Raw genomic sequence first — 26,013 nt, 5'->3', positions numbered from 1 at the left:
AGGTTTCAGATGTTCAAGCCACACCTAGATCTCGCTCTCTTCCTGCTGACTCTGAATCCCTATGTCGAACTCAACTACCTCTCTAGCACCACGTCTGCCTGCCTACAAACGCCAAGCTTCCCCACCATAATAAGACTAAACCTCTGAGTTGTGGTCACTCTGTCTCTTTACAGCAATGGGAACCCCCAAGACAGCTGAAAACCCTTTATTTCGGGGGTAAGAGAATCCCAATTTCAATGTTTCCCATCTCCCATTGCAATGTCATCTGAGGTTTTTTACTTATGTTGCTTTGTGTGGGTGTTTATATGCTGTGTAGCCCAGGCTAGACTAGATTCTCGATCTTACTACTTCAGCCTCCTGAGTGCTAGGACTTCCTAGCGTGCATCCAGTGTCCAGTGTCTGCTGGATGTTTCTCGGAGGAAGACAGACCTGTGCTCTCTCTCACCCTTACCACATCTTCCTACAGAGTCAGCTAGAGGTGCAGGGCATTAGAAACTTTCCTCAGTACAGCAGAAGCCTGGGTTCCACCACAGGCCTGGGTCTGGGTGCAGAAGCATTTTTCTTGTCCCCATGCATGATGGGACGCAGTGACTTGCCTGTGTTTCCAGGTATTAGGGACAAAGTGGACTTGAGGCCCAGTAGGCCTCCAAGTTCTTTCCCAGGGATGCTCCAAAGACTCATAAGACACACACATCTTTTTCCTTCCTTTAATCTTAAGTAAAAGAGACACAGGGGTTCAAAAATAAAAATTTCTTTCCCCATTCCCAAGCCTGTACCCAGTACCCCCAGTGCACCACCATTCCCCTAATAGAAGCAGGAACGGAGTTACAGGTTAACTGCCACTGGGGGTGAGGGAGGATTCTGAGCTCAGTGCTGGTCTCTTTCCAAATATAAATACAGGTGTCAAAACTGGGAAATCCTCCACGCCCACCACCTCGATGCCCTCCACTTCTGCTGGTGTTTGGGGTGGGGAAGCCAGGCACCGACTGGCTGTGGTTTACTGCACCCTTTGGGCATGAGCCGCACCAGTCTCCTGCTGTTCGTTGTAGAAGAGATGGCACTCGGGGTCTCCCCGGATGGTGGGAGCTCCCTGGATCGGCTTCCCGGTATTGGGGTTCACACACCAGCACTCCCCGCGTTGTCCATTCAGAGACATCTTGCACTGAAAGGTAAGAAGAAGAAACCATGAAGAGTCCCCCTGAGACACCTCAGCTTCTCCCTTACGCAGCCTAGGGCTGAATGCAGATCCCAGGTGCTGGGGTTTCGTACTGAGGCCTGTCCCAACCGTTAACTGAGCACTTGGCGGCTCAGAATGCAGACTCCTGTAAGGTGGCCCTAAACTTCTGCCTGGTCAACAAGCAGCAGAGGGATGCGGATACCGTAGGCCAAGAGGCTGTGCCCATCACCAGTGTTGTTAGAGACAAAGACCAAGAAATGGCTAAGCTCCTGAATAGAGTCTGCCATGGTCTACGAGGAAAACCCTCACATCACCACAGACCGTGTGCCAGGCGCTGGGAGAGCAAGACCTTCCAGCCATTCACTGGCATGAGTCTCATTATAATCACATAACACACACGGCCACTTTGTGTATTAGGAACCATTAGTGTTCCCATTCCACGGCTGGGTAACTGAAGCAAAAACCGCTTAGGTGACTTGCAACTGTGTAAGTGCCCAGGCTGACCTCGAACTCACGGAGATCCGCCCGCCTCTGCCTGCTAGGATTAAAGGCATGCACCAAGGCTTACAGTTTGCATTTCTAAGAAGCTCTCATGTGTTGCTAATGAATGGTCTATGCTCTGCCTTCTTGGAATCAATTTAGCTATTGACCAAGTAGCCAAGTTATACAGCTTGGATGGAAGGAGAGAGGTGAAATCCAACCCCAGGTGTTGCCGCCCAGGGTCCCTGAACTTGTTATCACACAACTGCAGTAGTAACTAGTATAAACAGGTACGGTGGCTCATGAGGATCATACACCCATTGTTCATTAGACACAACAATTATTCCACCTGAAATAATTGCCTTGCACTTGGGGGAAAAGACAGACAAACAGCTTTTTAAAAAAAAATATTTATTTATATGAGTACACTGCAGCTGTCTTCATGCACACCAGAAAAGGACACAGATCCAATTACTGATGGTTGTGAGCCACTATTTGGTTGCTGGGATTCGAACCCAGGACCTCTAGGATGAGCAGTCAGTACTCTTACCCACTGAGCCATCTCTCCGGCCCTCCAACAGACAGCCTGGCATCATACCATGTGAGCTAGAAGCCTGCCTGATAAAGCAGTTGAAGACCAAAGAATGCATAGTAGTACTGTCTAATACCCAAGCCCCCGGCTCCACACATCCGGTCTTTAAGTCAACCCTCACTGGCCTTTAGGATTACCGGGAGAATTCTGTAAAATACCCCATACCCAAAAGATCCAAGTCTCCCATGAAAACCCGGCATCTAAATTTGCTATAGCTCCCCAGAGCATCCTGTGTGCTCTCAGCTCTAAGGTGAGTGAGATCCTGCTTACTAACCAATATGACAGTCCAGTCCCCAGCCCCCCCACACCACCACCCCACCCCGCCAACAATGTCCCCTACTCCATCCTTTCTCCTCCCTCTTAAAGGAAATACAGTTTCTTCTTACCCTGTTTCTTCCCCTTTAAGAGGTTGTGAGGTGGGTGGGACACATAAAAGGACGTATACATATGGAGAAGCAGGAGGGCAAAGACGCCTAGGAGTTTACTTAAATGTCCTTAACCCTTGCTACTGAGGACTATGCTTAGAAAAAAAAAAAATATATATATATATATACATACACACACACACACACACATATGTATGTTCAGTATTTAATCTTCAATCTTCCATCTCTTGAGATACCTGGACACCAGAGAGGCTACTTGACCAATGATTAATTTGGTTGATTCCAAGAATACAGTTCATGGACCATTAGCAATACATGTGAGAGGCTTAGAAATGCAAACTGTAAACCAGATAGTGGTGGTGCACATCTTTAGTCCCAGCACGTGGGAAGCAGAGGCAGGTGGAGCTCTGTAGAGGGACAGCCAGGGCAGTTATGAGGGGAGGGAAGGGAGGGGAAGGGAGAAGGGAGGGCAGAGGAGGGAAGGGGGAATTGCAAACTGTAGATCGCTACCAAACCTATTAAGTTGACAGTCTCCGGAGGAGGGCCCAGGGCTCAGTTCTCAGGTAAAGCAGAGATGTACTGGTTTGGGTTCTAACCTACTTCTACAGTAGCTACATCCAAACCTCTGGAAAAGCTGAGCTGCAGGGAGGGGCTTAAACCCACTTCTCTCAGATCTCCAGGGCACTCCTTCCTGACAGACAGACAGCACAGAGTAGCCAGCTGAGAGAGAGGTGTCAGACCTGACCTGCTTGAGGCCAAGCAGAGAGGCCTCCCAGAGCTCACGTGCCTATCACCCTGGTTACAGAAGCCTGTATCCACGCTCGGCTCTTAGCTTCCAAGGATGACCCAGGCAGGAGCAACACAGACAAGGTACAACAAGGCTCAGGGGTGAGGAAGGGCTCCCTAGCCCAGGCTGGCACCCACGCTCACCTGTTTAAGGTTGTACAGGCCATGTTTGTCACAGTTGGGGATATGGAGGGAGTAGAGATGCTCCAGGGGACCCCTGTCATCCGGCAGGCGCATGGTAGAGATGCGCTCCAGGACTTGGTCCAGCTCCTGCTGGCAAGGGGTCTGAAGAGAAAAGAAGATCGCCTAGCATGAGATAAAGGAGCCCACAAAACGCTGGTACTCGACAAGGCCCCACAAACTGCCATATCCGTGGGGAAGAGACTCCCTCAACACCAAGCGGCTAGAAGGACAGCACCCGTGGCAACTAACCCCACTGTGCTCACCGCCCCCTCCCCCATCTCTCTAGAAAGTCACATGACTGTCAATATCTACTGCTCTCTTCTAACTCTGACAACAGCCAAAAAGAATCGAAGCAGGCTCTACTTAAAAGACCAGAATTTATATCTAAAGCCATGGCCCAAGCCAACTCAGACACTGTTCCTAGAATCTATACCTTAACTCAATCCAAATGCTGCGCCTGAAGTTACGCTAGCCAGTGGCCGACCCAAGCTCCATTCCCTTATAAAGAGCTGAGCTGGGGACAAGCTCACCCCAAAGGGGAGCAGGATTCATTTGCGCTTCTGGGTTTTTCTCTGCCAGTGCCCCAAAGTCAAATTTCAAAAAACCGTGTTCAACCCATTTTAGTGCCATGTAGGTCAAAGATCATCAGATATGTCAATGACATGGTTAGGTTGTTTGTTTGTTGGTAGCGGGCATGGTGTGAGGCTCTCTTTCCACACCCTCCTCCCTCCATCAGACCCCATCTCCTCCACGGACCCTGGCAGGAGGTGGGCGCAGCTTCTTGGGCTCCTCCAGGCTGAGGTGTTTGGCACCTTTGCCCATCTGCCGGTGCTGTTCGTTGACCTTCTCCCGGAACACAGCCAGCTCCTTCATGCCTGATTTGAGGGGCTTCCGGCCAGCATTGCCGCCACCTCCCAACATGTTCATGGTTCCGTCCACATGGTTCTCCACCAGGCCTCCCTCAGAGTGGTCGTCATCACTCTCTGCAGAGAAAAAAAAAGAGACACTCCAGATTCAGCTTCCTTGAGGGGGGTGGGGCTGCTGTAATAAAGGAAGCTATTGGCTAAAGCGTGACAGCCATGCGCCGAGGCGCATGCTCCGCAACTCTGTAGGTGGTATCGTAAGTTGAACGTAAAAAACTTTCTCCACAGTCTCGCGTGCTTGAACCCTTGCCCCCCGAGTGGTGGCGCTGTTTAGGAAGGCTATGGAGCCCGGCTGGCAGAGGGGAGACGCGGCAGGAGCTTTAAGGGTCGTGGATCCTGCTTTGGGATCCCGGTCTGTTTTCTGGTTCGGACCATGATCCGAAGCCTCCCTTTTGATGGTGGATGAAGTCTGGATACTAACCCCCAAACTAAAGCATCCCTCCCCTGAAGCTTCCATGGGGCATCTGAGCACAGGGATAAATACTCGGGTTCCGCTCGAATCCCCTTGTCTTTCACAGAGAAACTGAAGCTCACGGAAGCCGGTTGCTTGAGCAAGATCACACCCTGTTAGGTGATGGGTCGGGAGCTGAACTCAAGCTGTGTGACTGCAGAGAAATGGAAGAGCCAAATCCAGTTCTCCCTCGCCCTACAAACTGCCACAAGGCCCTCAACTGGGAATGGAAGCAGGTCATGCCTGGATCCATCAAAAAATACCATGCTCGGGCTGGAGCGATGGCTCAGCGGTTAAGGTCCTGAGTTCAAATCCCAGCAAACACGTGGTGGCTCATAACCATCTGTCACAGGATCTGATGCCCTCTTCTGGTGTGTCTGAAGACAACTACAGTGTACTTATATATAATAAATACATCTTTAAAAAGAAGATTTATTCAAAGAAAAGACCATGCTCACCCACAACTAATCCCAAGTTTAAGTTCTTCATTTAAGGTCTGATCATGGCAGACTAGTTGAGATTTTAAAAACTACTACCACAAGACCCCTGGTCTGAGGCACAGCTGTAAAGGGAAAAGGTGGACAGCCACCTGCCGGTGAGAATCAGCCTCCAGTCACTTAGTTTGTTCATCCCTCCCTGATGAAAATGTCTTAGTCTTTTGCCCTAGGCTGCTACAGTACTAATCACACTGATTTTTACTTGTGTTGAAGTCTGCCTGTATGTTGCAACCCACATAACAATGGGAGGCCCCAATACAGCAACTGTGTGTGACTTCTTTACCTCTGTAGATTTTTAGCTTCTCACAGGGCATGAAACCTGATCGAGCTGTCTGCTATAGAACAGTCATTCAGTCTCCTCAGACTGTCTTAGAACCTACTGTGTGCAGCAGAATCTAAAAGCAGCCCCTAGTTCCCAGTCTCGGCATGGCTGACTCAAGTCTCTCCAGGGTAGGGTGACAGATTGGGAATTGTGTGGCCAGTCTGCGACCAGGGGGACAGGAGAATCCTCAGAACTTATGGGTGCACACATAAGTAAGTGATAACCAGAAGTCATACCTCAAAGACTGACACCCAAAGTTAGTCTATGACCTCCACAGGTACACTGTGACATATGTCTGCACCCCATACAGGAACACACACACACACACTATTTCATACACATTTTTTAATTAAAATGAATATGTGAACAGTGTCAGGATCATTAAAAGGTTGGGGACAAAACCGGGTGTCATGTCACATGCCTATAATCCCAAAATAGAAGCCAGAGGCTCAGAAGTTCAAGGTCACTCTAGGCTATATGTGAGTTCAAGGTCAGCCTGGGGTACAGGCAATGCCATCTTGAGGGAAATAGGAAGGTAGAGAATGAATAAATTAATTCTTGGGGTAGATCGGGCATGGCAAACAAGTCCACATCCACTAGCAGCCCTTAAGGACATCTGTTTTATAGCCTAAAGAACTATACTGAGTATGCTGACCTTGGGGCTTCACAAAAGGGAAGGGGTCAGGTATGCAGCATTAAAGACAAAAATCTGACCAAAGCTATTAAAGATGAGCTATTTATATAAACTACCTGAAACCTGAATAATTATTTCTTCTAGAAAGGTTAACTCACCAGGGCTCCTGGGTAGCATGGGCTTCACCCTAACTTGAGCAAAACTGAGCTCCACCCCAGCCCTGGCATCAGCCACAGTGGAAGTTAACGAGTTCACCTTCGCATCAGAGCAGGAGAGGACTTCTGTCCTCCCTGGGTTCAGTCAGACCCAGGAACTAGACCCCCCAAACTCCTCCCACATCCCCTTCTCCCTTTACTGTTCTGGGATAAGGGAAGAGGAGAAAGCCAAAGGCTCCAGACATAGGTTCAGCTGCCTGTCTGATTCCTCAGAGGCTGGAAACTGAGTCACCATATTTGCTGCAGATTTTCTCTGTAGTATCAGGTCCTTGCAGAGCCATCCTCTGGGACTGGTGGTGCAGCTGGGAACCATCACGACCACAAACACAGAGCTCGACCAAACCTTAGCAAACAAACCTGAGACCACAAATACTGACAGCTCCCCTAAACCTCTCAAGCTGATAGTTGAAACATCATGACGCTGTTTGTCCAATCCTTACACCAAGGGCCAGGAGCTCCCTGCAGCCCAGTGCAGTAACAACTAAGCTTCACACAGTGCACATCATGTTCTCCTGCAATAGCTTTATCCATGAAACAGGGCACAGGGTCTTCCCAGGGCATCTGAGGACTCGGCTTGAGGATCTATGGTCTCCAAGCCTTCCTGGACACTTAAACCATAGACAGTAGCCAAAGAAGAATCCTTTGGCTTAGTGTTCAAGGTCACCTCAAGGTCACTTCAACCCTGAATGCTCAGAACACCCTCTCCCAACTCTGGAGACACATCTGCAAAGACACGGGCACTCAGATGACACGTGCTCAGGCCTGGAGTTCTACAGGCAGGGCTAACCTGTCCATTAGACACAGCAGACATAGCAGATAGGGGTCTGCAAAGTGCTTTTGTTCAGAAGAACAAAGGCCAGAAGAAATAAATTTGGTCTTTTAAGTAAAGTCTTAACATTTAATACTGATACACTTGCATTTATAAAGCCAGATATTATCATTTTACAATGTTTTTTTTTTTTAATAAAAGGGCCCTCAAAGGTGGAAAAGCCTAAGATTCACGTGGCCTCCTGTCACTGATGGATCCCCAAGAGACTGGGGTCACCTGAGCAGTTCTCTCCTGGGAGACTACTTGGCTTCCTGTCTGTGATAGCTTCTATATGTTTGGCCCAGGGAGTGGCACTATTAGGAGGTGTGGACATGTTGGAGTGGGTGTGTCACTGTTTAAGATCCTCACCCTAGTTGCCTGGAAATCCGTTTTTCACCAACAGTCTTCATATAAAGATGTAGAACTCTCAGCTCCGCCTGTACCATGCCTGGCTGGACACTGCCATGCTCCCACCTTGATGATAATGGACTGAACCTCTGAACCTGTAAGCTAGCCTCAATTAAGTCTTGTGTTTTATAAAACTTGCCTTGGTCATGGTGTCTGCTCACAGCAGTAAAACCCTAATTAAAACACGGTCTATCTGTCCTAAGAGGCTCCCAGTCTACCTAAGGTAAAGGTCCTGGATCCAAGGATAGGTTTCATTCTCTTCCTTTATTGATCTCACCACTACCAGCAAACATGCCAATAAGACAGGGAACCCCACAGCAGGACCAGCTGACTTGCAGGTTCCTGTTAAAGGCAGCAGGACATCCATTTCTTTCTCTGGAACAGATTGCAAGACCCAAGTAAATGAATGCATCGTAAAGCAGGCACCCAGGAAAATGCTGGCCAGGGAGAAAGCAATCGGCTGAAAAACAGCCCTGTACATGACTACTAATCCCTGGCCAAAGGGTTCGAGACCAACCAAAGTCTGACTAAATCTCCAGCCCAGCTTCTCCACTCAGCTTCAAAGCCCTGAACAAATAAATTAATTAAGCTCTCTGTGCCTCTGATGCTCATCCATAAAAGAGCCAATGGCATCCAGCTTCTGGGTCCTGCTAGAAGGAGGGTCCCAAGAGCTGTTCGTGGTGTGTATGGAATGAAACGCAGTGGGAGCATCTGAGTGAGCTCACAGATGCTTCTACTTCTCCATATTGGTCCCACTTCACCTGGATAAGCATCACTCTCCCCACCATACATTTTCTTATAGCTACAGAGGCAAGCCACAGGAGAAAACATTCCAAATAGAGAACCCCAGCTAGAGATGGAACTGTCACCCAGAACAAAAATACCAAGCTGCGTTCTTTTCTCCCTGAAAGAGTTAAGATTCAGAATAGTGTCTGTTAAGCAACTACTTGGACGTGCAGCTAAGCAGGCTCTGTACAGAGGTCACTTCAGGAGACGTTTCTTAAATCACCTCCCCGAGATTTAGGTAGAAAAGGCTTCAGACTTCGAGGAACCAGTAGGGACTTGCAAGGCCCCTGAAGGGACTTGAGACTCCTCCCCACAGTTGATAAGCATTAGCCATTCTCCCCAGCATAGCAAGTTGAGGAATGGGTCAACGCTGAAGTGTGGGATCTCACAATTCTATCAACATACATAAGGCAAAATTTCCAGGAGGCAATGAAACCAGAGCCCTGAATGGAAGGTCTGCAGCACATGGGGAAGTCCCTTCCCTGATCTTGCTGTATTACCACGTCATCATTAAGACATGTGGAAAAAAAGAAAGAAAGCAGCTGAGATTAAAGGAAATGGGTGGCTTGCACTGTTTTAGAACTGGCAAACCTAAGACCCATGTCCATCCGGGTCTACAGGAGCAATCATGGTCACTGTCATCATAGAAGCTTTGTCCTTTGACCCACCCATACCAACCTGGCCAGGGAGCCCAGCTGAAGGCTGACATGAGAAAATGGCCACATGTCCACTTCATACATTCATACATTGACTTAATATCCTTCTCTCGGGTGACCCTGTTTCATTGCAGCATCGAGGACCTTAATTCAAGAAACCAAAATCTCCATGTTCCATAGAGCCCTGCTTTCTTTCAGGGCCAGAGCTACACTTAGAACTCCAGGATCTGTGGCTCAGTCTAAAGCACTATTAGGAAAACCAATCCCCAAGAGCCTAAAAGGAATCCTTCCACTCTTTGTTCTGAGTATTTGGCACGGGTCTTTATCTAGGTATAGGAAGAAAATGAGCCCTTACACCTCCAAGTCACCTCCATTTTCCTAGAAGAACAATAGGGCTTCCCCTGTCCTCCTATTGGTTGTAAAACAATAAGTATTTCCTAGCCTCCCCTCTCATGATGATCTCAAACTGTGGAAGCCCAGGCGCCAGTGAGGTAAAGACTCACGATCTCTAATGGGTGCTGGCTTTCCAGACCCCATTCAAGACAGCTTTGGAGCATCAGACCACAAGAACCAGTGCTGGGTGCTTTCTTAATTCTGCCCTGGGTGGGCAGAGGCCTCACCTGGCCCCTCTGTTGTCACCTAACCTGGATGGACATGCTTCAGCCCTCTTTCTCCTCAGATAACTTCTCTACCAATATCCATTGCAACGGACAACTAATTCTCGAACTCAAGTGGGTAAAGTACCCCAAGAACCAATTAAGTTCCAGACTCAAGGTATCATCCTTCCATTGTTTTAGACAGACCCTTTCATTCTTCTGATCTCTTAAGCCTAGAGAGTGGAAATTATGAGTGCTTTTTAAACATTTCTTGTTACTATCCTCATTTAGACTTTTATTCTGGTGGGGGGAGGGGGAAATCAAGTTTCACACACACACACACACACACACACACACACACACACACACACAGGGATTCCCAGCATATATGGGCAAATGCCCAAAACACAGAGGAAACAGACCGTGTCAGTGAAAATTTGAAGCCACTGCCTTTCTATGGTAGATAGCTATTCCTTAGCACATGCGCAGGGAGGAAGCCAGAAGAGAGAAGGGGTCCTACTTGTTTGTTTAGTTAACAATTAACCTGAAGACCTAAATTCTGAACAACGCAAAGTGTGCCTGAATTCCAATTGATGTACGGTATGCTTGAATCTTTAAAGGAGGACAGGGGTTTCTCATGGGATAAGCTAGCCCCAGAACACAGTCCAGTTTAGTTACTGAGTGATCCCTCTGGGTTGGTAGGTCCATCAATTCTTTGCTAACATCCAGCTTCTTCTGCCCTAACTCATCCTTTGCTCCCAGAAAAGAACCCAGTCAAGCAATACCTGGCATCTCTCAGATACCACCACCACTGCCACGTTCTAGAAGAATTTCCCCTCGTCCATCAGACCAGCTCCTCCACAACAGACAGCTCTCCTCTCAGAATCAGGCTTGAAGATGGAAATGGTTTTGTCCGTATCTCTACTCTAGATCCACCAGCCTCTTGCGCCATCCTGTAGCCTGACTCAGTTCTATCTAGTGCGAATGGATGAGCAAGCAGTGCTGTGGACCGAGGTTCTGACCCTGAATTTGCCACCTCTGGTGCCATGGGCGATGCCAGGCTGAGTGCTAAGCAGGATTTGGTATGAGTGAGCGGTTCATCCTTAAGTTGTGGAGTTCAACTAGGTCACCGTTTCCAAATGAAACTACACACAAAGGGTCATCTGAAATCTCTAAGAATAGCCCTGGATCCAAGCCCGAGGATCCTGTATTTTAAACAAGAGCCCTCAAACACTGGCAGCCCCAGGATTCCACCCTCCCCTGGTTCTTCTCTTCTGTAGGCTATCCCGAATGACTCACTTGGTAAAGAGAAAAAGAGACCTCTTCGATTGGAACAAGGGAGCCTCGGATAAATACTCAAGCTTTCTCCCCATTGGCTCCCGGGTTTGTGCTGACACTTATGAATGCTTACACACATGTGTCCTTGGCCTGGCACCATGGGGAATCTCTCGAGCATGCCCTTACACTGCTGCCTCATCGAAGGCTCCCCCGAGTGAGCACAGCCCCTCTGGAGCCTCCCTGCCTGTGCTCACTCAAAAAAGGGCTGCTTTATAAACACTAGGTTCATTCCTAGAATCGCAAAGACCTGCCGCGGGTCAGGGCTGAGGCAGACGGTTTGAGAAAACAAAAACAAGCTCAAATTCAGTCCAAGTCCTCTGGGATTCTGCAAGCCCAGTTGCCCTTGAAGAGCCAGAGAAATTGATATCAAGATGGCAAACAGCCCTATTAGTTTTCACTTCTTCCCATGAGCCCTAAATATTTTCCCCTCCAACTCACACACACCATCCAGGAAGCTGGCAAAGTGACTTAGTGGCCAAAGGCCCAAGTGAGGAGGTGGGCCAGAAACTACAGGGACAAAATCCAGTATCTAATCCTCAGATTCTACTTGTACATAAAGTAAATGTCTAAAAAAACTCCTTCCAACTATCTATAGTTGGTACTGCAACTGGTAAATAAAGACACAAAATGAACAGGTTGTCGAGATGGGACAACACAGGACAGTCATAAGGACAAGCACTGTTTGTCAACAGATTGACATAGAAATTCAATTTACTCTTTTTCTGTCCCAGTCCCAGTACCTGTCCCTGTCTGTCTGTCTCTGTCTCTCCATTTTCCATTTTGTTTTTCAAGACAGGGCTTCTCTGTATAGTCCTGGTTGTCTTGAAATGCACTCTGTAGACCAGGCTGGCCTCGAACTCAAGAGATCCACCTGCCTCTGCCTCCCAAGTGCTGGGATTAAAGGTGTGCAGCAACGGGGCAAGATTTTCCAGTTTGCTTTTAGAGAATTTGAACAATATCGATCATCCATCATGCACACATTTGCATACATGCAAAACTATGACACCAGCCATTCATCATACGTGTACAATTTTCTTTAAATTAAAAAAAAAAAAGGTGCTATTTAAAATACTACATGCTAGTAGACAAAATATTAAGCATCCACAGTTCTGGTATTTGTTTCTAGACTTTTCTTTAAAAAGAAAAAAAGTCATCTCTCTGGGCCAGGGATGTATGTAGCTCTGCGGTAGAGGGCTTGCTCAGCATATACAAGGTCCTGAGTTCCATCCCCAGCACTGCAAAAATAAATAAATATAAGATGCTTCACCCTCTGTTCTGGCCAGTTTTATATCAACTCGACATAAGTTAGAGGCATCTAAGAGCCTAAACTGAGAAAATGCCTCAAGATCAGCCTGTAGGGCATTTTCTTATTAATTGATGAAGGAGGGCCTTGCCCACTGTGGGTGGGAATTACCTCTGGGCTAATGATTCTGTAAGAAAGCAGGCTGAGGAAACCATGAGGTCTAACCCAGTAAGCAGCACCCCTCCAAAGCCTCTGCATCTGCTCCTGCCTCCTGGTTCCTGCCCTGTCTTGAGTTCCTGCCTTGGATCCCCTCAGTGGGCTGTGTGATTCGGGGATTTATCTATCTTTTCGGTACACCCCTCTGCTCCCCAAGTTGCTTTCGGGTCACAGTGTTTCATCACAGCAATGTAACTCTAGGACAACCACAATCCGCCCCTCACCGATCTTGTCAAATAGAGTATGAATAAACTTGGAAAGCCCTAGAGCATTACAGACGAGACAAGGTCCTAACAAGGCCACCTTCACGGGATGATGCGACATCGTCAGTACGGCTTTGCCCATCAATAGTTCTCAACATGGAGTCCTCACCGTTCCTCTGTGACATGCAGAAATGGAAAGTGAGTCAGGAAAAGACCCAGAAACAGTGGCCGACAGACAGTTCATGATTCAAGAAAGACAAAATGAAGAAAAGAAGACAGCTCAGCCCAGAGAACTGGATGTCAGGCGTACCATGGTGTAGCGCGGATCATCAGTGGTACGGGCTCCAAGCTGATGCAGAGGCAGAGATGTCCAAGGGGCAGTAAGGAGACAGCTGTTCTGAGTCCCCAAAAAACAAGCAAGGGGAGAGATCCAGGCGGCTACCTAACTTGGGATTTCGCAAGAATAAAAGCAAGCGACAAACAGCAGGTAGGAAAAAATAAAAAGTGGAAAACCACACATCTCTTCCAGGAGGGGCCTCTGAGGGGGTAAAGAGGATGGAAGTATGGCTACCAAGGGTGCATAGCCACTTGACTTTGAGGTGCTGAAAGGCACTCCTGGACAAAAACATCCTGGAAATTCAACTCTACTTCTCTGGTCTCTGGGTCTGAATGCTTCCTCGCTGGCTGGTAGGGCTGTAGAGAAAAGTGTTATTGGTGTGGACTCTGATCACTCTGCTTTCTCTGCTTCGTGCTTGTAGTTCAAAATGTGATTCTCAGATGTCTGCCTCTTCCCTGTCATGAGGACTCTGGTCGGTCTGTGTGGTGTGTTACCACAGCAACAGGAAAGTAGCTCATACAAGGACTCACACGAGCTGACCTCTGACTGGCACATACATATGAAATCAATGAGTGTAATTAAAACAAAAATCGCTGAGTCCCTGGCTTAACTCCTCCTCTGAAGGATGGGAGTCTCCCCCACCTCCCCTATTTTTAAGATTTATTTACTTTATATATGAGTACACTTGCTGTCTTCAGACACACCAGAAGAGGGCATCAGATCTCATTACAGATGGTTGTGAGCCACCATGTGGTTGCTGGGATTTGAACTCAGCACCTCTGGAAGAGCAGTCAGTGCTCTTAACCACTAAGACATCTCTCCAGCCCAGGACAGAAGCCCCTTAAAGACACTAGCTTAGAGCCTTGGCTTCCACAAAGAAGTATCCTTCATAAAGTGTCCTTCATAAAAAGGGACCACTGTGGGAGAAAGAGAGCCACAGAGAGGGGAACAGCAGGATGCAGCTGATCTGAAGGGGAAATGGGAGTCTCTGATTAGGGACGAGGAAAGAAATGAAAGCAGATGAAAGTGGGTAAAATAGCAGTAAGGGTGTGTGGCAAAGTCATAAGGAATCATATTAAGTACCTAAAAATACGTATAACACACAGAAAAGTAGGTCTGTGAATATACATACAAACTTAAAGTGAAATTCTACATCTGGCGTGGAAGGGAAACTTATGAGGCTTCAAACCTGGACCAAGAACCACAGGCAAATAAGGAATGCTAAGAGCAGGAGAAACAATCTTCCCCAGGGAAGAGCGCACCAACTGGTTACCCAATACCAAACGGCCAGTCCTGAAAATGTACATACCAGTAACATTATATAGTCTGAGCAGGTTGTATTTATGTACTTAAGAATGTATATATATATATTTGTATGTGCCTATTTGTATGTATAAGTATATAAGTATGTGTATGTATGCATGTATGTATGTATCTCATAACAATTAAGAAAGGGGCAATGAATTTGAAAGAGAGCAAGTGTCAAGGGTGGTGGTGGCAACAGTGAGGTTTTAAGGGATGAGAAGGGAGAAATGATAAAATTATAACCTCAATAAATAAATAAATATTTTGATTTATTTATTAAATAAAATGGTCTCATGGTCTGCCCCAGCGCACCTCCCTAATTCACTGTTTTCTTGTGAACACCCCATCCATTATAATTTAGGCTTCATGACAGCAAGAATGAGAGGTGAGAGATAAAAGAAAAGCAGCGAGCAACAAAAGCTCTCGATGGGAGGAACACGTGCTTCTACTGGGGCCTCCATCCAAGCCACTGCCCCATGATTCTGAGGATGTGATCCCAGGGTCCCATGCCAGGAAAATGATACCTACTGACCTTTCCAAGCACTCCTCCACCACCGTCCCCTCCTGCGGTGTTCCTCTGCCTCCACAACACCCCTCCCAGATGCTCCACACTGACACACTGAACCCAGAGGAAGCAAAAAGCACTGTAAAACCTGCACGGATGTCTGTCCAGGCTTGCCAACCACACTCTCAAACCAGCACACCAGTGTCCTGAATATAAATAAGTGTCTTTAAATAGGTCACCGTGCATTTCTCTTGCCTCGACTAAAAGTTCACTGATTTGTGACTGATCTAATGCTACATCACAATCCCATCGATGTCCTTGACTGTGCCCTCTTGGTATAAGGAGCAGCAAGCCAAACTAGAGACAAAGGGCGTGACCTTAAGCAAGAATTCTCAAGTCTGGGCTGGTGAGATGGCTCAGTGGGTGAAGGTACTTGCTGGGTAACCATGGTATCTTGAATTTCATCCCCAGAGTCCACATCAAGGTAGGAAATGACTCTACAAACGTGTTCTCTGGACTCCACATGTCCTCTGTGGCATACAAAAACTCTCGAGACAGACAGAGACAGACACACCCCAAAATAATAATAAAGTAACATATTAAAAAGAATCCTCATTTCTGGGATATAAATGGGCAGTCGAGCTATCAAAAGAAACATAGATGGGGGAATCTCAATGGTCATGACTACCCAGAGGAACCCCTCAAACAGACTCAACGCTCTGGAGTCACTTTGCCAAGCAAAGGGGAGCTATGCAATTAACATCCTTGACAGAATTTCCCTTTTCCGGGCTGGAGAGATGGCTCAGCAGTTAAGAGCACTGACTGCTCCTCCAGAGGTCCTGAGTTCAAGTCCCAACAACCACATGGTGGCTCACAGCCATCTGTAATGGGATCCGTTGTCCTCTTATGGTGTGTCTGAAGACAGCTACAGTGTACTCACATACATGAAATAAACATTAAAAAAAAAAAAAAAAAAAAAAAGAATTTCCCTTTTCCCTTGTGTGTGTGTGTGTGTGTGTGTGTGTGTGTGTGTGTGTGTGTGTGTGTGCGCGCGCGCGCGCGCCAGGCACCCTCCTCTGTCTCATTTCCTTGAGATAGATTCCTTCATGGGACCTGAAGCTTGGTGGATTTCAACTAAGCTCGCTGACCAACAAGCCACAGTGGGTGACCCTCTTGTCTCTGTCCCCTCCCCTCCACTATATGCACTTTGTGGCTGCTTTGAGCCTGATTTATTTATATATTTTTAACACGTGGGTGTTGGGGATCTAAACTCAAGACCCCATAGCAAGTGCTTTTTACCTACTGAGCCAGCTCCCCAGCCCCACCCTCCCCCGTCAGAATTCTTAAGATGACCAATCAGACTTCATCTAAACAAACACTGGCTCCCTCCTGCTCTCTGCTGAGACACAGAGAGATCAGAGTATGAATGACCTCATTTGGCTATTTGAGTTTCTGTGTTAACCATTTGTACACATAACTCCGTTTATTACACAGTCACAAGAGGTTGGTGATTTCTTACCCACCTATCACATTCGATAAGAGCTCCAGAGTTTGAAGGCCAGCTGCACAAAGTCACCTTATCAAAGGCAGGGCCCAAACCAAACCCAGGTTGCCAGGCTACACAGCTCTCAGCCGACAGAATGCCTTCTGATCGTTAGATCACTTAAAGGGTGACCAAGACATTTCAATCCCCAGGGAAGGGGGTTACCAGTTAATATGTCAGGTGGTCCCATCCAACCACAAAAGCCTTTGTAACCAACCCAGTGAACCCAGACCACTTGACCCCTTTAGCCTGCCTGGCACAACTCCCACCACTGTGGATAGAAAACCAGTCAGCGGTATCTTACAGGGGAAGATCCCAGGACACAAGGGAACTGCTATTCTCAGTCTCTTCTTGGCCTTGGGCAGTTCAGAAAGCAAGCTCATCATCCAGAGGAGACCGGGCATCTCAGTCCAGAAGTAAAGACAATAGTCCCAAAGGAAACTTCCTGGGGTGTTGCATAAAGGAACATTTTTGAGAAGTTATGCCTCCCTTACTGCCAGTCAGGAAAGAACTTTTCCAGGAAGCAATATGTACCCCACTGCGTTTGTGCATGCAGGAACTCCGGTGAAGCAGGACACAGGACTGGGAATCCAGGGCCACGGGTTAGCCTTGGCACTTGTCCCAGAATGCAGCCTTCATTTCTTCCTTTGACTCTGAGCTGCGAGGTAGAAAATGCCTGAAGCAAGGCATTTCCAACTGCCGTTTCGATAGTACCTTGGCTTACAGCTACCAACTTTCTCCCACCGACAGTCTAACTTACACCCCACCAGTTGGAAGCCAACCCCCCACACCCCAATCTTTTCAACCCACCAGGATGAACACATGATCCAACAACCTGCCAGTGCCTTCAGTCCCCGGCCCTCTTCCCTCCTCGACATCCTGGCTCTGTTTAATTCCTTGAATGAACACAGGCTAGAACACCTAAAGCCATCTACTAATTAGAAACCTCCCCAGGCTTCGCTCCCAGCCAATTCCACCAGGGTCTGTGGGCTAATTTTTCTGCCCAGCACCTGGAGGTATGCCAGCCCCTGTCCCCCCCCCAACCCCGCTCCAACCCCCCAATCTTCACTTCTGCCCTGCTTCCCAACAGCCAGGAAGGGATATGAGGCAGACAGCCAGAAGGACTTCAAGGCTTCCAGGGGCCTACCCTCGGCAAAAAAAAAAAAAAAAAAAGAGAGAGAGAGAGAGAAATTCCTGACTGTAGTGGACTGTCCTCCTCTCAGAGAAAGCCAGCTTTCTGAGCAAGGTCTCCCTCTGAACTGACTGACACCCAAGCTGAGCCAGCCCAGATCTCCTTGGCTTTATTGTTAAGGAACAGAAGGGGAGGAGCTAGGAGCCAAGAAAGATGGAGTGGGGGATGGGAGATGGCCCCTTCTCCCCCTCAAGTCGGCTCCTAATGGGGGGAGTGGCTTCCAAGTCTTTCTCTGGGCTCACAATTCAAATCAAAGGGCTTTTCTCTTCCATCTCTCAGAATCTAATCCACTCCAGATTCCTCAGGGACCCTGAAAACTGACAAGCAGTATCCCCTCTCAGCCACGAGGTCAGCTCTGGAGACCGAGTAGCAAGAAGACATCAATTTGAACAGAACATCCAAATTCTTGGCCAGAATCACCTTCAAATTCCTGACCCCCTAGGCTCAGAGACACCATAGAACCTGAAAATCCCTATTTTCCTGAAACAAAGAGGTGGAATCTCGGGGGTCTTCCCTGGGTTTGACCACTGCATGCCCATGAGTACACCATGCATGTTAAGTATATGCAGCAGCTGTGTTAATACATGCCCCTACTGTTCTGAAGTCTATGTCCAGCCAGCATCCTTTAAGGAACACCAATAGAGGAAGGGCATCCCACCACAACCATCTTGCCCCAGGAACACCTCAGAGGTTCTCCAGCCTTACAGGCTGACAGCCGGAAGCCTAGGTCCCATGTTGTCTGGCCAGGTAAAGGCAGGACTAACCCTTTGTTATTAGCTAAGTGAGCATAAAAGCTGTCACAAGAACCTAAGAGTTCAAGCTCGAGGGTTATCTCTGTCCCTCTGGGCACCCTCAAGTGTGAACCACAGCCCTAGACCGGTCAGTCCCAGAAAGTTGGACATGGGCCCCAAAAAGCACTCAAAAAAGCCTAACTCACCCGTAAGAAATGCAAACCATTTATTCTCAGCTGGTTTTATATTGCATTAAAGTGCAGTCTCATTACCCCTTCAACAAAAGAACTCCCTAAGCCCAATGAAATATAGGTCAGAGAGATGAACTTATTCCCTTCAGAGGTGAAGAACTAGAAATCAAGTGACATCACCACCAGACCAAGTACTGAGCATCAGTATTATCTGCTTTTTGTTGCTGTTATTCTTGATTTGTCTTGTTTTGTGTAATCACTAATCTGATTTGTCAATCAATGAGAAAGTCTAGAATCAAATGAGATGATGTGCTCCCAGGTGAGCCTGAGGATTGTCTCAAGCAACTTAATTACGATGGAAAAAAACCCGCCCACCGTGGGCGGCACCATCCCCTAGGCTGGGATCCTTGACTGTGTAACAGGAGAAAAGTGAGCGGAGAGGAAAAGCATTCATCCCTCTATGCTTCCTGAATGTAGCTATGTTAACTCCTGCTGCTAGGACTTTTCTTCCATGATGGACTACATCCTTGTGCTAAGTGCCAAAATAAATTCTGCCTTCCTTCAGTTGCTTTTTGTCAAGAAATTTCATCACAACAATTAGAAAGGTAATGAAAACATTTTATTTTGAGACCTTAAATCCATGACATATCTACTTCAGCTTCCCTGGGACCATAAGCATTATGTCTGTCTGCATTATCTCCTTTGACACAGACCCATACAAATGTAACTCAATAGTCATGAACACCACCAATTTCTGACTTATATATACATAAGGAGAGGTTCAAAGAGACTAAACCTCTTACATCTGGATATACAGTTGACATGTCAGATTAGGTCCTACAGAAACGGGCAGTCTACCTGTCTTATCTAATCTGGCCTTTATTTTAAGGGCCAGTTAACAAAATAGCAAAAATGACACTGGTCAAGGTTAAGTCAGCTAATGTGTTTGACAACTGATTGTGGGAAAGTTCCCATGGTCACTTGTGACTTCCCATGGTCACAACTAGTCTAATATGCATACACACCCTGGAGGAAATAGAAAATTACCCCTACTTTACCAAACCAGTTTTCTGAGGTGTTGGAACTCACAATGAAGGCCAGTCTGTTCTCTAAGTCTTGATCCAACCTGCCTGTCTTCCAAGTGTTGAGACCCAGCTTTGCACCATCAAACACTGTCACCATGCAGGCTGTACTGCATGGTTGTCTGCACTGGGACCCAGTTAGTGTGAAAGCAAAGCCAGGCTACTTCCCCACAGCTGTCTACCCACTCCTTTCTCCTCAGGGACCCTGTGCCCCTCTGGCTTCACATCTTCCTTCCACTCATACATGGCCCTTAGGTGTCCTCTCCTCACTAAAGCTGGCAAGGGCACACTATGTCCTACCTGTCATGTACACACAACAGGTATCCAGGAACAAAACCTCTGCCCCACAGACTCAAAAGCCAATACTTCAATTCTGATGTAACCAGAGGCAGAGGGCTTCAGCAGCTTGAAGCCAGTAAAAATCTTAGCCCTTCAACATCATGGTGACTCTACTGAGACCACATGGACATCTAAGATGGAAGTATGAAAAACTCTCCCCAAGAGGGATGGAGGAAAACTGGATCAAAAGGAAGCAGTTGTTTCAGAATAGAAAAAGGACACTAGAGAGGCTGACCCATCTTCTGATGGCTGTCTGCCACCTCAGGAAGATTCGGGCCAGAGATAACAGAAAGAAGCAGAGGGGTCTGGAACATCTGCCAGCCAGATCTCTGGTTCCCTAGTGAAGCATTTGTAACTCCCTCCTTTGTCCATTTTAGCAAAAGCTGCACTGCTAGCCCCGTTCGAGCACAGTGCCACGTCCCTTGTCCACGGAAGTTCCGTCTCTTCTGTTCTGTTCAACATCCCACCTTCTAGTCCTCCCTGATTGGTGCTGAAAAGGCCCAATAGATTACCAGGCTACTTTTTCTGAACACTGTCCATCTACTTACCACATAGTCAAGTATTCCAACCAGACCAGCAATGAAAGAAGCACAGGAAGAGACAGCCATATGTGTGTTGCGGGGTAGGGAGGGGGGTGCAGCGGGGTAGGGGATTTGGGCTAAAAAGACTTCAAGGATAGGACAAAGGCAGAGAAGAGCTAGAAACAGAGAAGGCAAACACTGGGCAAGGTGGTAGAGGGTTGCATCATGAGATCCAAGCAAGTCCTCCTTCAATTGGCAGGCCCACCCCTACCTTCTGGGAGTGAGTTACCCCCTTCTCCATTCCACTGGCAGTATTAAGAACTTTCTATCAGCTCTAATAGCAACTAGTCTGATGTTTTGCAGCAGAGAAGGACCAGGCTGGGAACCAACCAGCTCATCTGACGGTGAGGCCTCTGGGTAAGCCATCTGATGTCTGACACTGTGTGGATGGGTGGACTCCTGCTTCCAAGCAATCCAAGGTATTTATTATTGTAAAGATTTATTTGCTTCGAATTAAAACTCTGAACCTCTGGAAGGGCAGTCAGTGCTCTTAACCACTGAGCCATCTCTCCAGCCCAATACTACTACTATGATGGTGTGTGTGTGTGTGTGTGTGTGTGTGTGTGTGTAAAAAAGAGAGGGGAGATACGTGTGTGTACATGCCACTACATGCCTCTAGAGGGAAATTTGAAAGAATTGGTTTTCTCCTTCCACTGTAGGTTCTGGGGATTGAGCTCAAGTCCTGAGGCTTGTGTGGCAAGTGCTTTTATCAACAGACCCAAAGTGCCTACAGGGTTAATTTCCAGGAGTTGCCCCACCCTCGGAAATACTTTGCCTGGACACTGGAACACCGGTGTTAAGGACTGACAGCCATCCAAGCATCCCTCTTCCTTTGGCTCATTAGCGAACTCAGTAGCCCAAGCGGACTAAGTTGCTTCATAGAGAAGCCTCACCAACACAACCAGTGGATTCCTACTCCCAACACCAGCTCCTGTTCTAACTCAAATCACCCTTAGTCCTAGTTTGTTTTAGGATTTTTATTTATTATGTCTTTAGTATTATTGCACAAGTTTGGTTTTTGTTTGTTTGCTTGTTTGAGTTGTTTTTGTTTTATTTTGGGGGAGGGGTAAAGAGTTTCACTGTGTAGCCCTGGCTCACTCTATAGGCCAAGCTGGCCTCAAAACTCAAAGATCCACATGCCTCTCCCTCTCAAGTGCTGGGATTAAAGATGTGTGTCACTATCACCCAGCCAAGTTTTTTTGTTTAAAAAAAAATTAGTTATTTATTATTGTGTATGTGGGAAGGTGGACCCACATGCCATGGCACATGTGTGAAGTTCAGAGGATAAACTCATGGAGCAGGACCTCTCATTCCACCTTTACACGGGTTCCAGGGATCAAGCTCAGGTTGCCTTCACTACCCACTGGGCAACCTCTGCCTACCCGATCTGTCCTTCTCCAGCAAGCTTCCTTCCCTCTTTTAAGGAACTGGGTCATCATAGCCACACAAAAGAAGCTCTGCAGAAAACTTTTCTGACACTTGGAAAAGGTGAAAAGTAAACGCAGAGCAGGAACAAAGGCTTGGCCTTGAGGCAGATTCCAGTTCTAGCCCCTGGGCTAACACAGGCCAAGGAAGCAGTTATCTGCCTTCATGGTCTCTCCACTACCCAGACTCTGAAACCGGGGTGCACAGAGCCACACCCTACTCAGTTTATGAGCCAACCAACTCCAAGGATCCCCCTGATGTCCTGGAGCAGTCGCCCCTACTTAGCATATGCCTCACCCTTCCACGGCCCTAAGCAAAGGACAAAAAAAAAAAAAAAAAGGGTAGCCAGACTAGTTCAAGTTCCGTCCAGAAGCAGGGCCAGGTGGTGGTGCTGAGAAGGTGGTGTTAAGAAACTGCAGAGACAGTGGGTTCTACTCATTCCAGGGTCTATTTTACCATTTTGAACTCGGTATGCAAATTTATGCAAGACAAGATGCAAAGCAGTACTCTGAGCCAGAAGTCCCGTCGTCTCCCCCTTAATCTTGAAGCCTAAGTGAACCACTGTAAATCAGGGCCTGCCTCTCCCCCGCCCCCCCTTCCCCAGGCCTTTAGATACAGGCCTCCCCCCACTCAACACCCATAAGCAAGCCAGCCCTTGTCAGCTCTGAGACTTTGACTGAACATTTCTATAACACCTTTATATGTGCTAAGGGCCAGAAGGCCACTTGGGCAACCCGCCTCTCTGCATAATCCCTGCATTGTGTAAAACAGGGGGGAGAATGGTGGGCAAAAGACTGGGAAGATGCTGATGGAATCAGCCTAAATTCTGAAAGGGTCTGGACCAAGCCCCTACCCTACCCCCTCAACTCCCTGACACCCCCACCTCCTTTTTTTTTTTTTTTTTGGTACCTTTGCCCACTTCCACATCCTTACAAAGCATGGACTTGTGACAGTTCTCAGAGTTCCTTTTTTTCCAAGTCTTGCCAGTCTGATTTCTGTTTCTATGAACCAAAAAGCCTAGCCCATCACCCCTTGGGATGTAGGATCACCAACAGCCACTTCTACCCACTGATGTGCCCACCCCCACCCCCCTGCCTTCCTGCTATCCCCAGGAAGCCAGCAATACAGTCCCAGAGTCCCTGGGAACAAAGACAATAGAGCTAACAGCAAAGCCGGAACTGCTGGGGTGTGCTGCTGGGGTGTGCTGCGTGGAAATAAGAGGGAATGTTTAAAATTCTCAAAAGCAACCTGCTCAAAGAGAAATGCTGGTTGGGGGAGGGGGGGGTCAGCCTTCAGAGAAGGGAAGAGATGGGCAAAAGACAGTGGAGAGCGGCCTCCCTCATTGCTAAGATCTGTCCGGACCATGTATATATAACATCTCCCTCTTCATACAGTCTCTAGAATCCTTGTCCCAACCCAAAACAGCCTCAGCACATGGGCCTAGAAGCCTGACTTTGCCTCTCACCAACCTTGCAAAACCAGGCTCCATCCCAAACGACCCTTTTGACAGCCCGTGCTTCAGAAGTGTACCTACTCAGCTTCCAACTCCCACCCCCAACCCCACCCCCTACCTTGGTTAAAGTCCCCTCTTCCAGATAGGAACACAAGGGGGAAATGTGGGAGGCATCTGGACCTTGGGAGAAGGTTGAGGTGGCCACTGGAATGAACCAGCAGAAGTAGCCAGACAGAAAATCCAGAGTGACATTCTTCCCATGAACTCACCCATTGTCCCCTGGCTCCCCTGACAACCCCCCTCACCGCACCCCCACCCCTGCAGCCAGTAAGGAAAAATGACCCAGGGAACCTGCCACATCTGTTGCCTGCAGAAGCCTCCAGCCTATTTAAGAGTTTGGGGAAGCAGAAAAGCTGAATTTCAGGCTTAGAATGAAAGCAGGAGGGGCGGGGAGGAAAAAAAAATTAAAACCAAGAGAGGAAAAGTACACCGTGGTTTAGAGAAATGGTCAAAATCCAAAGGGTTCTGCGAAGCCTTGCATCAACCTGCTGAAGAAAATTCTTCTGGGGCCCCAGAGGTAATAAGGGAGGAGGGGCATGAGGAGAGGACTTCTGTTGCTTTTTATTACTTAGAAACAAGAGGCAAGGATTAATACCAAGGCTGAGAGAGGAGAAAGAAACCCTGAGACTACCATCCGAGGACGCCCCACCTTGCTCTTTAGTCAAGGTCAAAATTGCTTCCAAGAACTCCAAGACTTCAAACTTGACCTCTAACTCCTTTGGGACCGAAACAATAGCAGAGCCAGGGAAAGAGGGGCGTACAAAGAAATTGAAAAGCAGGAAGGATATTTACTTCTCTCTCTCTCAATCTCTCTCTTCCCTCCCACCCTCCATCTCTCCCCCTCCTCCCTCCCTCTCCCTCCCTCCCTCTCTCCCTCCCTCCCTCCCTCCCTCCTTCCCTCCCTCCTTCCCTCTCTTTCCTCTCTCTCTCTTCTATCTCTCCAGGCTACCCCAGTCTGAGAAACATGGTAAAAGCCTCCCTTTTAAACATTAGCGATTAGGGAACAAAATTCAGCACTGTCCCCAAGACGAAATATAACAATTACAGCTTTCTCCAGATCAAAGAGGGGGAAAAAAAGTGAGCTCCTCGCAGTCAGCTTGTGTCTCTTAACTTTTTCTTTTCCGGAAGAAGGGCTCCTAAACAAAGAACCCCACCTTTCCCACCCCGAGGGACAGGAAGAGTTCAGGCGGTCCCAGCACTCAGACTGGAGGCCCAGACGCTTAGCCACACAGCCGGGGTGCCGGAATGCAGTGGCTTAAGTTACACAGATGGGGCCCGCTCCATTCTCCACGTGCATCCTTACCCTTCTCCTCACCTCCCAACGCCAGAAGAAAGGATCTTTTCTCACCCGAGGTCTGCGGTGTCACCTGCGCTCGGTGGCCAAGCAGCATTCCCACCGGGGAACATTCGGCCGGTGGTCACTGACTCAAGTTTTGTTTCAAATGACTTTCAAGTTCACACAGGCTCCCAAACTCCCCAACCCCCCCCCCCCCAATCCCCGCAGTCCTAGATCAGACCACTTTCCTCCCGGCTAAATCCTATTAAGGAAGACCGTGGTGACAAGGTGTATTTCCTCTGCTCCTTTACTCTATCAAATCCCGCTTGCTCCACCCCCAGCCTCCCTCCCCGGATTGTCTTTCGGGTTCCGTCTTTCAAGGGTCCCCCAGGATCTCATCAAGGTCTGGGCTCTTTCTAGTCTACAACAGTCCCAGGGTCCCGTCGGATTCTCCTAACCCCACGTGAGGGCTGCCAGCCAGGAGTCGCCCGCTGGTACGAGTTTCTCCCAACCCCAAAACTAACGCTCACCGTCCGCATTACCTGCAACCTGCTGTGGGGTGGCGCCCACGCGTCTCTTTTCACAGGTACCCGCGCCGGTGACCAGAGCCTTCAGGGGCAGCTCGGAGCCGGGGTTGGGGTAGCAGCGTAGCGACTGGGCGCAGCGCGGGATGTAGACGCCGCACGCTTCGCCCTCCTGCCGTGCGCACACGGAGCAGCAGCCGCAGCCGGGCTCTCGCACCAGCTCCTTGCAGGGCGCGTCGGGCGGGGGTCCGCAGGCGGCCAGACGCTCGGGCGTGCAGGGTGGGCAGCGGAACAGCACCTCGGCGCGCACCCCGGGGCCACAGCCGCCCGCGCCCAACAGCAGCAGCAGGAGCAGCGACGGCAGGAGCAGCGGCAGCGCGGGGCCGCCCAGTCTCGGCAGCATGTTGGCTTGTGGGCGACGGTAGTGCGGCGAGCTAGCGGGCAGGTGGCACGGCCCTGGCGAGCGCGGGAGACGCCTCCTTGCCTTCTTTCTCCTCCCTCGCCTCTGCCGGGTCCTAAAAAGCCTGCTTCTCCCCGCCCCCCTTGCCTTCTCCCCTCCCCCTTTTGGA

At 48.5% G+C, this 26,013-nt stretch overlaps 1 protein-coding gene across 1 annotated transcript; it reads right to left on the bottom strand.

Moving 5' to 3' along the window:
• Positions 1–711: 711 nt before the first annotated feature.
• IGFBP2 (insulin like growth factor binding protein 2) lies at positions 712–25,917 on the bottom strand. Its single transcript, XM_080932809.1, has 4 exons — positions 25,463–25,917; positions 4,361–4,587; positions 3,566–3,706; positions 712–1,162 (listed from the first exon to the last, which is right to left on the bottom strand). The coding sequence occupies exons 1-4, from the start codon at positions 25,845–25,847 to the stop codon at positions 998–1,000; spliced, it is 918 nt and encodes a 305-aa protein (XP_080788935.1). The 5' UTR covers positions 25,848–25,917; the 3' UTR covers positions 712–997.
• Positions 25,918–26,013: the final 96 nt, after the last annotated feature.

This window comes from Micromys minutus (assembly GCF_963924665.1).
Source record: "Micromys minutus genome assembly, chromosome: 19".
NCBI classification, from domain to species: domain Eukaryota; kingdom Metazoa; phylum Chordata; class Mammalia; order Rodentia; family Muridae; genus Micromys; species Micromys minutus.
The sequence above is the reverse complement of the archived record's forward strand: the minus strand, read 5'-3'. Positions and strand labels throughout refer to the sequence as shown.